Consider the following 14,245-nt stretch of genomic DNA (forward strand, 5'->3'; position numbering starts at 1 on the left):
TCCCTCAACCAGATATTACATAGAATTTACAGCACAGAAACAGGCCACTCAGCCAACAGGTCTATGCTGGTGTTTCTGCTCCACACGAGCCTCCTCCCATTTTACTTCATCTCACCTCAACCACTCCCCATGTGGTAGTAGATTCCACATTCTAATCACTCTCTTTGGTTTCTCTTGTATTCAATATTTGATTTATTGGTATCTTGTATATTCGTGGTCTTGATGAGAAATTAATATTTGTAACAGAACCTAAAAATGTATTTCCTTCTAAGAAAGGAAAAATCATGCCTTTCAACTATTATCCATCACAATTAGAGTGCTGACATGCTCCACAATGCTGTGTATCTGCACTCTGTGGTGAGGTACCTATCTCAGCTGTGCCAAGTGGGAATCTGGTGCTTCCTCAAAGGAAGAGATGAGAAATCAGAGGGATGATACATTGCATGATAATATCTTCATCACCTGCAGCCTAGTTCATTGCTTTTGGATGGATTTTATTTTTTTAAAGATTTTAGTGCCTTACCCCATCCAATGAAGGTAAAACTCCACAGATATTTTCTGTCAGACAGGAAAGTCATCAGTATAAGACAGTGCAAATAAAGACCTTCCACTAGGATCCAGTAATAGTTTGTAGCCAAGAAATAGAGAAACAACGTGACGGCAATCTTGCATCCTACCTGTTACGTATAAACATAGACAAGATTAGTGATAACATTTACCTCACTGGATTCATATTACACAGCAAGGCTTGTGCACTTGGTTTTAAATCTAAGTAAATATTTACTAAGTCCTTATGCAACCTGACAACAGGAGCATAGAGAAGAGGTTAGCATTAATTCTGCTCTACTTTCTGGTGAAGTTCGGACAGTGGAGTGGGATTGGCTTTGAGGAAATTACAGTCCATAATCAATTTTTTTTTAATTCATTCTCGGGATGTGACTGGCAAGGCCGGCATTTATTGCCTATCTCTTATTGCCTTGAGGAGATGGTGGTGAGCTGTCTTCTTGAACCACTGCAGTCTGTGTGATATTCTTTGTAGCAAATTGATACAACTAAGGTAGGTCACTTCAGTGGGCAATTCAGAGTCAACCACATTGGTATGGGACTGGAGCCACATATAGGGCAGATCAGGTGAGGATGGTAGGGTTCCTTTTCTAAGGGACATTAGTGAACCAATCCAATAACTTCATGGTCACTTTTACTGATCCCAGCTTTTGATTTTCTAATTTTGTTTAAACTGAATTCAAATTCTGTAACTGCCATGATGCGATTTGAACTCACATTTTCTGGATTCTTAGTCCAGAAACATAATCACTACTCTATTATACCCTTAATAATTTTGAGTGATAAGAAATGGTATCTGTATACTTACTGGATAGCCTTGCATTTTGCATGTGCCTTAACGTCAAACCTTTCAAAAGATTACACATCAAAGGAATCCCACACCCGCAAGCAAAGAATTAGTGAGTAGTTCATTTAACAACTACCTGTTAAGGTAACTGTGCAGCTTACAAACTAACTGTATGTTCTAGTCAACTGAAAATTAGTTCCATTCACTATATAGGTAGGAAACATGATCGATCATTAAACCAAAATAGACACCAGAATTTTAATAAAGAATGGGAAAAAAAGCAATAGACTCTCTGGAAGCTCATTCTTCATGTTTTACATGATAAGCATCATCTCCATCACCTGGAAGGACAAGGGTAGCAGGTGCATGGGAGCACCATCACCTCCAAGTTCCCCTCCAAGTCACACACCATCCCAACTTGGACATATATCGCCGTTCCTTCATCGTCACTGGGTCAAAGTCCTGGAACTCCCTACTGTGTACCTTCACCACATGGACTGCAGTGGTTCAAGAAGGCCCACCACTACCTTCTCAAGGGCAACTAGAGATGTGCAATAAATGCTGGCCTTGCTAACGATGCCCAAATCCCAAAAATTGATTTAAAAAAAATTATTTTACTGATCTGTAGGGGAGTTTTTCATTAATACGAAAGAGTGGAAGAGAGGTGGGCTTACAAATAGCAAATACTGACACAGAGAGGTCCTGCAAACAAAATAAGGGCCAGGTTAAACTGTTCTTAATTGTTGGTTGAAGGAGGAATGTCAGCCAAGCCATCAAGAGAACTCATTGCTTTTCTTCATGTATAACAGCAGAGTGACTTGGTTTAATATTTCATCCAAAGATGGCATCTCTGACAATACAAAACTTCTTCAATACTACACTGAAGCATCAGGCTACCTTTTGTGCTACATACTAGTTAAGGCTTGGACCTACAACCTTCTGACTTTGAGGCAAAGGTGCTTCTAACTGAGCCAGACTGATACCCATAGTGAAGTATGGAAGAAAGGAAACAAAGGTTTCTCCCCTTGCAATCCTCGATTTTCCCCTTCCTCCCCCAGCCACCAAACAGATTCCCTGATCTTCTCTGCCCAGGGCTGAGAAAGGCGTGGCCCATGGTGCAGGCTGGAACTGGGTACTGCACATGCATGGCTCTGGTATACAGCACGCATGCACAGAAGCCTACAAAGGTGTTCGTGCAAATAATCACAGCGAACAAAGAAAAAGAGAGATTCTGAAACAAATTAAGAGATATACAGAAAAGACAACAAAAATATGTAACAGTGTGACAGAGAGATGAAGAGAAACAGAAAGAATGGAAGATAAACAAAGACAGAGGCAGGCATGAAGAATTAGAAAATGAAAGACAAGTAAAGGGATAATTACTGGAAGAGTGAGACAGTTCCTTCCGCCCCCCCCCCCCCCCAATTCATGTCCATGCACAATACCATGGGAGATCAACAACTTTGCATTTTACACTGGCTCAGAAATTTCAGTCAGAGGCTTCCTGTGGGCAGATGCCACTGGCCCAAATTTTTTTTTACGAAAGTACCTCGTGGTCCTGGAGGAACATAGACCTGCAGTCCAAGGCCTCCATTCGCAGTCCAGCGTATGTGCTCACGTATTCCAGGAGCGTATGTGCAGCCTGGGATCACGTGGGCCAGATCAACCAATTAAAATGGCGTATCCCTATTCACAGGAATGCTGATCTCCGGTTGTTTGGAGATCACTATTTCTATGAATGGGGATACCCCCAAAAACACACAAACATTTTAAATAAATAAGAAAAATATTTCACATTAATTCAATGTTTTAGACAAAAAAATAACTTTTGAAGTTTTTTGATATGATTTAATAGGGGTAAAAACAAACTTACCTTAATGGACAGGGTTTTTAATATAAACATTATTGATAACATTTTATTTTTCTATCTTTTAAAACTCTTATGCTGGTAAAATCAGACCTTATGCCTGCTTTTACCAGACATAAGAGTTGAAGGACATTCATTGGGCAAGAGTTGGGCAAATAGCTCAAATTTCCACCTGCGAAGGCCCTTCTCCTGGGAATGCATTGGAACTGTCGAAAGACATTTTGACAATTCGGAAGTGCCGGCTTCTGGCACATGCACATCCCGCGTGGAAAAGCGGTATTTGCACCGCCTCTACAGGTGCATGCGCACATCGTACACGCCCGTAGAGACCACGATTTTTGGTCCAATATTAATGTGTGTGAGATAGTATTAATTCTCCTGTTCTGTAAACTCCACATTACAGTGAGAAAATCTCACCAGAAATTCAGTAGTTTATCTTATTTATTACTATAGTAAGATCCACAGATTTTAATGTATGTACATTAAAAAAGCAGATGGCTTCAAACTACACGGTAAATTTTACAGCAATTAAGGTAATCTTCTGAACTGATAAACTGTGTATGAAACCAGAATAATTTGTGAAGTAATGATCACCTTGCAATTACGCTGAGTCTGAGATCTGATTGTAAATATGTCATTATATAATGTATAAAATGTACTGTTTAGCCATCTGGGTTTATACCTTTCACTACTCCTTCCAGGTTTTAATATTCAGTTTAGCACGACAAGGCAGGAAAAAGAGTGGATCAAAGCATGGAATTAAATGGACACATATCAGAACATTATTTGCAGTTTTTTAGCAGCATTTTCCATAACACTATCTTGTAATGTTCCCTTGTAACTGGAAAACCAAGCTCAATGAGGAGCTGCCCCACATATCTCAAACAGGCTCCAGTGGAAGCAGCGCAGTTGTGCTTTCGGACTGGCCTAAGACCCACAGGATGCTGGAAGACGATGTGACTGGCTCGATGGAAGTGCATACTCAACCAATAACATCGTTTTCCAGGGTTGCTCAGCGCAGGGTCAGCTCACCATCAAGTCCAAAGTCACATCCTCTGTTGCTTTCAGTGGAGCCACTCTGGGATGCATATAGCAGTTCTGTCAGTGATATTACAGTAACATCACTAAAAGTTATTATTATTATTATCAAGGAGCAGTCTTGCAGGGAGGATGGCCAAGCCTGCCGGCTCTCCTATATGCAATGAAATACCTGTCACAACAACAACAACAACTTGCATTTATACAGCGTCTTTAACGTAGTGAAACGTCCCAAGGCATTTCACAAGAGTATTATGCGATATAAATTTGACACTGAGCCGCATAAGTAGAAATTAGCACAGATGAACAAAAGCTTGGTCAAAGAGGGTATGTTTTAAGGAGCGTCTTGAAGGAGGAAAGAGGTCGAGAGGTGGAGAGGTTTAGGCAGGGAGTTCCAGAGCTTGGGACCTAGACAACAGAAGACACGGCCACCAATGGTTGAGCGATTACAATAAGGAATGCTCAGGAGGGCAGAATTAGAGGAGCACAGGCATCTCGGTGGGTTGTGGGGCTGGAGGAGATTACAGAGATAGGGAGGGGTGAGGCCATTGAAGGATTTGAAAATAAGGATGAGAATTTTGAAATCGAGGCGCTGTTTAACTGGAAGCCAATTTAGCTCAGCGAGCACTGGGATAATGAGTAAGCGGGAACGGTAGGAGTTAGGACACGGGCAGTAGAGTTTTGGATCACCTGTAGTTTACGTAAGGTAGATTGTGGGAGGCCATTCAGGAGTGCATTGCAATCGTCAAGTCTCGAAGTAACAAAGGCATAGATGAGAGCTTCAGTAGCGGATGAACTGAGGCAAGGCAGAGATGGGCGAGGTTATGGAGGTAGAAATAGACGGTTTTAGTTATGCTGTGTCTATGTGGTCGAAAGCTCATTTCAGGGTCAAATGTGAACAGTCTGGTTCAGCCTCAGATAGGAGTTGGAGAGAGGGATGGAGTCAGTGTCAAGGGAATGGAGTTTGTGGCGGGGACCGAAAACAATGCCTTCGGTCTTCCCAATATTCAATTAGAGAACATTTCTGCTCATCCAGAACTGGATTGTCGGACAAGCAGTCTGACAATTTAGAGACCATGGAGGGGTTGACAGAAGTGGAGGTGAGGCAGAGCTGGGTGTCATCAGTGTACATGTGAAAACTGACACTGTGTTTCCGGGTGATGTCGCCAAGAGGCAACATGCAGATGACTGTGATAAGTACATATGTTTAAAATATAAAATGGGGTAGTGCTTTGAACAAAAAGTACTTCCCTTCCACTTTTATTGAAGGGACTTAAATAGGGCTCGATTTTTCCAGGTCATTTGCACCATTTTTTTGGTGCGTCGTTTTTTCTGGTGTAATTATTTAATTCAAATTTTCCCCTGGAATCTGCGCCGGCAGAACTGCTTTAGTTACGATTTTTCGAGGTTAGGTTTTTTGACTTCATAGGGGACGTTCCCTCATGTCTGCGCCAGTTTTCATCATTTTTCGCAGTTTACCCAAAATGTTTTAATCCTAGGTCGGCGTATCTGGCCACTCCCGAAAAACCTTCTGATGAGTTAACAGAAGGACATTGAGAAATCAGCAGCGCACATTGAGAAATCAGCGTTGAAAAACGCCATTGTTTTTCATCAAAGTTTTTTGGAGGGAGTCAAGAACACTTTAAATATCCATAATAAAGTTCAACTTTTTTTATCTTTCAATAGAGTACATGGAAGTTTCTTGGATTTCTGAAGTTTTCATTTTTATTTACTCACACGCCACCACCGAACGTCTTCAAGCAGGGCTGGAGGGGAGTCGTAGCGTCGGCCGTCAGAATCGGCCCTGCGCCCGGACACAGCCGCTCGGGGCTCGGCTGGAAAACAAGCCCCAGGGGGTGGGGGGTGGGGGGGAGGTGGCAATCGGAAGGCTACTGCACTGATACCTTGTGCGAGCCTTCTGCATCATGGTGCTACGTAGGAGACAATTGATTTGACGTCATTGCACGAGGAACATCAGAGCCCGTAGAGTGCTGGGCTCTGATTTTTCCAATGCTCTCACACAGCACTCAACGTTGTCACACACACAACTGGCTCTTTAAAAATGGTCGATTGCCAACCCGGAGCTGTACTGCGTATGCGCGTCCATTGAAATAACATAAAAAACGCCACTTTTTTTCCACACGTGCGCAGACGGTGCGTTATTGTTTTTTTGGCGCAGACAGCAGGCTCCATCCACCGAGGTGACTGGATACGTTGCGCGGCGCCAAATTTGAATTATACTTCGGGGAAACTTTGGCAAAATATTTCTGCCGCATTTCTGGCCTAGAAAAACAAGCATAACTCTGGCAATATACCAGAAAACAGGCTTGGGCAAAATTGAGCCCAATGATTCTAAGTCGTGCACAGATGTTGTTTTTCTCAGAAAGTGCAGTAATCTTAATTGCCCTTCCAGTATTAGAGCATAAAGATAATGCCAAGTGATAAATTGGCAGCCAGAGCTTTGCTTGTTCTGTACTATTACAACATGTACTGATCTTTTGATACGTTTGATTTTATTTCTTTCTGAAAGAGCTTAATTACTGGGGTAATGGATTATATAAAACTTTAGAATGTTAATGATTTTGCTGATGAGTAGCTATGATGAAGAAATGATAGTACTTCACTTGTATGATGTTATGTGATCTGATCTGTATTATATCTGCCGGCTGTATTGCAGTGATTGAAATGGAATACGTGAATCACCAGTTGTATTCCACGCATTAAAATACATTTAACTGTTTTATGTCTATTTTATCTCATTGGCACAAGTTTCAGAGCCTTGTTTACCCTGTGTATACATTTTGATAGCTAACCTCAAAATTACTCTAATTTTCCAGCGTATTATTCATAAAATCTAGGTGGATTTCGGGTGGGGAGGCGGGGGCTATTTTGGGATGGAATCCTTTCTTTGCATTTTCCAAAGTTTCCAACAGAAATTGCCCCTTCTGTTGCGATAAAACCAGAAGAAGCGAGACTGGGAGGCGAATGTCAGCAATTCTGCATCACACCAGTTCTGCATCAATTCCCCTGCTTAACTGTAAGTCGGCATAAAAAACAGATAATGCTGGAAATATTTAGCAGGTCAGGCTAAGTGTTTCCAGCATTTTTTTGATTTTTATTTCAAATTTCCAGCATCCACAGTATGCTTTTGTGCAAACCTGCATGCCTGGACTGAGTCCTGATAGATAGAGGGAGGCCATGGTCCAGAACTTAAAGAAGGGTAACTTTGAAGGTATGAGGCATGAATTGGCTAGGATAGATTGGCGAATGATACTTAAGGGGTTGACTGTGGGATGGGCAATGGCAGACATTTAGAGACCGCATGGATGAACTACAACAATTGTACGTTCCTGTCTGGTGTAAAAATAAAAAAGGGAAGGTGGCTCAACCGTGGCTATCAAGGGAAATCAGGGATAGTATTAAAGCCAAGGAAGTGGCATACAAATTGGCCAGAAATAGCAGCGAACCCGGGGACTGGGAGAAATTTAGAACTCAGCAGAGGAGGATAAAGGGTTTGATTAGGGCAGGGAAAATGGAGTACGAGAAGAAGCTTGCAGGAAACATTAAGGCAGATTGCAAAAGTTTCTATAGGTATGTAAAGAGAAAAAGGTTAGTAAAGACAAACGTAGGTCCCCTGTAGTCAGAATCAGGGGAAGTCATAACGGGGAACAAAGAAATGGCAGACCAATTGAACAAGTACTTTGGTTCGGTATTCACTAAGGAGGACACCAACAACCTTCCGGATATAAAAGGGGTCAGAGGGTTTACTAAGGAGGAGGAACTGAGGGAAATCTTTATTAGTCAGGAAATTGTGTTGGGGAAATTGATGGGATTGAAGGCCGATAAATCCCCAGGGCCTGATGGACTGCATCCCAGAGTACTTAAGGAGGTGGCCTTGGAAATAGTGGATGCATTGACAGTCATTTTCCAACATTCCATTGACTCTGGATCAGTTCCTATGGAGTGGAGGGTAGCCAATGTAACCCCACTTTTTAAAAAAGGAGGGAGAGAGAAAACAGGGAATTATAGACCGGTCAGCCTGACCTCAGTAGTGAGTAAAATGATGGAATCAATTATTAAGGATGTCATAGCAGTGCATTTGGAAAATGGTGACATGATAGGTCCAAGTCAGCATGGATTTGTGAAAGGGAAATCATGCTTGACAAACCTTCTGGAATTTTTTGAGGATGTTTCCAGTAAAGTGAACAAGGGAGAACCAGTTGATGTGGTATATTTGGACTTTCAGAAGGCTTTCGACAAGGTCCCACACAAGAGATTAATGTGCAAAGTTAAAGCACATGGGATTGGGGGTAGTGTGCTGATGTGGATTGAAAAATGTTGGCAGACAGGAAGCAAAGAGTAGGAGTAAACGGGTACTTTTCAGAATGGCAGGCAGTGACTAGTGGGGTACCGCAAGGTTCTGTGCTGGGGCCCCAGCTGTTTACATTGTACATTAATGATTTAGACGAGGGGATTAAATGTAGTATCTCCAAATTTGCAGATGACACTAAGTTGGGTGGCAGTGTGAACTGCGAGGAGCATGCTATGAGGCTGCAGAGTGACTTGTGGGACAGGTTAGGTGAGTGGGCAAATGCATGGCAGATGAAGTATAATGTGGATAAATGTGAGGTTATCCACTTTGGTGGTAAAAACAGAAAGACAGACTATTATCTGAATGGTGACAGATTAGGAAAAGGGGAGGTGCAACGAGACCTGGGTGTCATGGTACATCAGTCATTGAAGGTTGGCATGCAGGTACAGCAGGCGGTTAAGAAAGCAAATGGCATGTTGGCCTTCATAGCGAGGGGATTTGAGTACAGGGGCAGGGAGGTGTTGCTACAGTTGTACCGGGCCTTGGTGAGGCCACACTTGGAGTATTGTGTACAGTTTTGGTCTCCTAACTTGAGGAAGGACATTCTTGCTATTGAGGGTGTGCAGCGAAGATTCACCAGGCTGATTCCTGGAATGGTGGGACTGACCTATCAAGAAAGACTGGATCAACTGGGCTTGTATTCACTGGAGTTCAGAAGAATGAGAGGGGACCTCATAGAAACGTTTAAAATTCTGACGGGTTTAGACAGGTTAGATGCAGGAAGAATGTTCCCAATGTTGGGGAAGTCCAGAACCAGGGGTCACAGTCTAAGGTTAAGGGGTAAGCCATTTAGGACCGAGATGAGGAGAAACTTCTTCACTCAGAGAGTGGTGAACCTGTGCAATTCTCTACCACAGAAAGTAGTTGAGGCCAATTCACTAAATATATTCAAAAGGGAGTTAGATGTAGTCCTTACTACTAGGGGGATCAAGGGGTATGGCGAGAAAGCAGGAATGGGGTACTGAAGTTGCATGTTCAGCCATGAACTCATTGAATGGCGGTGCAGGCTCGAAGGGCTGAATGGCCTACTCCTGCACCTATTTTCTATGTTTCTATGTTTCTAATTGTTTAGAAGTCAAGTTCCTTGTAGCAATTGATCTCTGGATGGGAGGGAGGGAGAGGGGGCAACTATAAGAAGTATTGTTTATTTATTTTTAAATTCCCTTTCATGGTCAGAATGGCCCCTCATGTGGCGTGGCAAAGTGCGTTTTCAAAATTCAGCCCACAGGGTGTGTAGGCCGAGCTTCTTTCTGCTGATGCTCCTGTCCCTAGGATTTTGGATAGCATCAGGCCCAAAGAAGATCATTAGGTGGAGGTCCCAGCACCACAGACGCCCGCCAGGAATATTGAGGCTGCTATATCTGTCGGTAATATATCAAGGGCTAGAAATTGCCCTTCGCCCTGATTCGGGGTGGTAACCTTTTGGGGCCGGGACTTCCTGCAGCCAGCCCGGAAGTCCCAGCCCTGACACGGAATTGGGCTGTACGTTCCTCAAAGGAACCAGACCCCTGCTTCCTTTGAGGGGCGTTTCCGGGGCAGTAGTGTGGCACTGAGTTCAGTGCTGTGCAGAGCAGGCCAGCGCTAATGCACTACATCGCCTCACTGCTCTCTTTAAAGAGGAGGACCACTATGCACTCTGCATGCCCTTTGGTGGCTGCCACTAGGCCACCAGGATCGCGATCAACCGGGCCAGCAGCCCTGCACCCAAAAGGGAGTCATCATAGGCAGTCCCTCGGGATCGAGGAGGACTTGCTTCCACTCTTAACATGAGTTCTTCGTGTTGCAAATCTGTAAAGCATACAGTCCCATGTTCCGTCATCAGGGAGCTCAATCCCTGAAGTCCCAAGAGACCCCGGAATCCCTTGGGGGCACTGTATATAAGTCGGCCATTAAGACCTGTTCCTCACTCTGGAGTGTCTTATTAAAGACTGAGGTCACTGTTACTTTAACCTCCCTGTGTGCAGCCTCATTTGTGTTAGGAACACAATAACTGGCGACAAGAATACGAATCCAAAGCAAAGATGCAGCAAACTGTGGGCATCTTGGAGAAGTTCTTGGAGGGTGAGGACTGGGAAGCCTATGTCGAATGGCTAGACCAGTACTTTGTAGCCAACGAGCTGGACGGAGAAGGAAGCACTGCAAAAAGGAGAGCGGTCCTCCTCCAGGTCTGCGGGGCACCGACCTCCAGCCTCATGAAGAATCTTATGGCTCCAGTGAAACCCACAGGTAAGTCATATGAGGAGCCGTGTACACTGGTTTGGGAGCATCTCAACCCGAGGGAGAGTGTGCTGATGGCGAGGTATCGGTTCTACACGTGCCAGCGATCTGAAGGTCAGGAAATGGCGAGCTACGTCGCCAAGCTAAGGCGACTTGCAGGACATTGTGAGTTTGATGGCTATCTGGAGCAAATGCTCAGAGACTTTTTTGTACTGGGTATTGGCCATGAGACCATCCTATGAAAACTTTTGACTGTAGAGACACCGACCCTCAGTAAAGCCATTGCGATAGCACAGGTGTTTATGTCCACCAGTGATAACACCAAACAAATCTCTCAGCACGCAAGTGATAGCAATGTTCATAAATTAACTGGAACTGTGTTTGCGAGCAGAAATGTACAGGGCAGAAACCACGACTCTGCAACAGCCAGCAGGCCTCAGGTGACCCAGATGACTCAGAGAGTTCCCAACAAAGGATGAATGCAAGAGAATTCACACCTTGTTGGCGTTGTGGAAGCTTCCATTCAGCCTATTCATGCCGCTTCAAAGGGTATGTTTGCAAGAGCTGTGGAAAAATGGGGCACCTCCAATGAGCTTGCAAACGAGCTGCAAGCTCTGCAAAACCTGCTAACCACCACGTGGCAGAGGAAGATCGGTCCATGGTGGATCAAAGCAATTTCGAGCCTCAGAGAGAGGAGGCAGATGCTGAAGTACACAGGGTGCAAAAATTTGAGACAAAATGTCCACCTATAATGCTAAACTTAAAATTGAATGGCTTACCTGTAGCCATGGAACTGGACACTGGCGCGTACGAAACTGAGAACGTACAGCAAAGAGCTTATCACTGTCCTGGGCAGCGCCATGGTCAAGGCCACCTACGAGGGCACGGTGCATGAACTGCCACTCTGGATTGTCCCGGGCGATGGCCCCACACTGGTTGAAAGGAAAATCCACTGGAACTGGGATGACATCCGAGCGCTATCACATGTCGATGAGGCCTCATGTACCCAGGTTCTGAACAAATTTCCTTCCCTTTTTGAGCCAGGCATTGGAAACTTTTCTGTGGTGAAGGTGCAGATCCACTTGGTCCCAGAGGCACGACCCATTCACCACAAGGCGCGAGCGGTACATCACATGATGAGGGAGAGAGTGGAAATCGAGCTGGACAGGCTGCAATGCGAGGGCGTCATTTCCCCAGTGGAATTCAGCGAGCGGGCCAGCCCGATTGTCCCAGTACTCAAATGATGGCACGGTCAGGATTTGCGGTGATTATAAAGTAACTATTAATCGTTTCTCGCTCCAGGACCAATACCCGCTGCCCAAAGCAGAAGACCTGTTTGCGACGCTGGCAGGAGGCAAGACGTTCACCAAGCTCGACCTGACTTCGGTCTACATGACGCAGGAGCTGGAGGAGTCATCGAAGAGCCTCACTTGTATCAACATGCACAAGGGACTGTTCATCTCCAACAGATGCCCGTTTGGAATTCGGTCGGCTGCAGCGATCTTCCAGAGAAACATGGAGAGTCTACTCAAGCCGGTAGCACGCATGGTGGTTTTTCAGGACGACATATTGGTCACGGGTAGGGACACCGTCGAGCACCTACAAAACCAGGAGGAGGTCCTCCAGCGACTGGATTGCGTAGGGCTGCGGCTGAAGAGGTCGAAATGCGTCTTCATGCAACAGAAGTGGAGTTTTTGGGGAGAAAGATCGTGGCGGATGGCATTCGGCCCACAGACGCCAAGACAGAGGCTATCAGCAACGCGCCCAGGCCACAGAACATCACGGAGCTGCGGTCGTTCCTGGTTCTCCCCAACTATTTTGGTAACTTCCTTCCGGGGTAAAGCACCCTCTTAGAGCCCCTACATGTGTTATTGCTTAAAGGTGTGAACTGGGTATGGGGATAAAACCAAGTAATTGCTTTTGAGAAAGCCAGAAACATTTTATGCTCCAATAAGCTGCTTGTATTGTATAACCCGTGTAAAAAAACTTGTGCTAGCATCTAACGTGGTCGTCGTACAGAGTCGGGTGTGTATTACAACAAGCTAACGTTGCGGGGAAGTTGCAACCTGTCGCCTATGTTTCCAGGAGCTTGTTTAAGGCCGAGTGGGCCAACAGCATGATTGAGAAAGAGGCATTAGCGTGTGTGTTCAGGGTAAAGAAAATGCATCAGTACCTGTTTGGCCTCAAATTTGAGCTGGAAACCGATCACAAGCCCCTCACATGCCTGTTCGCTGAAAACAAGGGGATAAATACTAATGCCTCAGCCCGCATACAAAGGTGGTCACGCGCGCTATCAGCATATAACTATACCATCCGCCACAGGCCAGGCATCGAGAACTGTGCGGATGCTCTCAGTCGGCTACCATTGCCCACCACGGGGGTGGAAATGGTGCAGCCTGCAAACTGGTTGATGGTGGCGCAGCCCGCAGACTTGTTGATGGTCATGGAAGTGTTTGAAAATGATAAATTACCTGTCACGGTCCACCAGATTAGGAGTTGGATCAGCCAAGATCCTCTGCTGTCCCTAGTAAAAAAACTGTGTACTGCATGGGAGCTGGGCCAGCATCCCCGTTGAAATGCAAGAGCCAATCAAGCCGTTCCAGCGGCGAAAGGACGAGCTGTCTATTCAGGCAGACTGCCTGTTGTGGGGTAACCGCATAGTGCTACCAAAAAAGGGCAGGGAGTCGTTCATCTCGGATTTCCACAGCACACACCCGGGTATGGTAATGATGAAAGCGATAGCCAGATCCCACGTGTGGTGGCCCGGTATCGACTCTGACTTAGAGTCCTGTGTACGGCAATACAGCGTGTGTGCTCAGTTGAGCAACGCGCCCAGAGAGGCACCACTAAGTTTGTGATCCTGGCCCTCCAGACCATGGTCGAGGGTCCATGTCGACTATGCGGGCCCGTTTCTTGGTAAAATGGTCCTGGTGGTGGTGGATGCTTTTTCAAAATGGATTGAATGTAAAATAATGTCGGGAAGCGCCGCCACCACCACCATTGAAAGCCTGATGGCCATGTTTGCCTGACATACTGGTCAGTGACAATGGGCCATGTTTCATCAGTGCCGAATTTAAAGAATTCATGATCCGCAATGGGATCAAACATGTCACCTCGGCTCCGTTTAAACCAGCCTCCAATGGGCAGGCAGAGCAGGCAGTACAAACAATCAAACAGAGCCTTAAACGAGTCACAGAAGGCTCACTCCAAACCCGCCTGTCCCGAGTACTGCTCAGCTACCGCACGAGACCCCACTCGCTCACAAGGGTGCCCCCGGCTGAGCTACTCATGAAAAGGACACTTAAAACCAGACTCTCGCTGGTTCCCCCCAACCTGCATGATCAGGTAGAGAGCAGGTGGCAGCAACAAAATGTAAACGATGGTTGTGCCACTGTGTCAC

General features: G+C 45.3%; 1 protein-coding gene across 1 annotated transcript in view; it reads right to left on the minus strand.

Annotated features, from left to right (window-relative positions):
* The window catches only part of LOC139254645 (parathyroid hormone 2 receptor-like), a 176,352-nt gene that overhangs the window by 71,205 nt on the left and 90,902 nt on the right, over window positions 1-14,245 (minus strand). Inside the window, exon 7 of the mRNA XM_070873770.1 lies at window positions 524-677. Within this exon, the coding sequence (XP_070729871.1) occupies window positions 524-677 (154 nt within the window). The remainder of the gene's footprint in view (window positions 1-523; window positions 678-14,245) is intronic.

The sequence above is a fragment of the Pristiophorus japonicus genome, chromosome 3 (genome assembly GCF_044704955.1).
Source record: "Pristiophorus japonicus isolate sPriJap1 chromosome 3, sPriJap1.hap1, whole genome shotgun sequence".
Taxonomy (NCBI): domain Eukaryota; kingdom Metazoa; phylum Chordata; class Chondrichthyes; family Pristiophoridae; genus Pristiophorus; species Pristiophorus japonicus.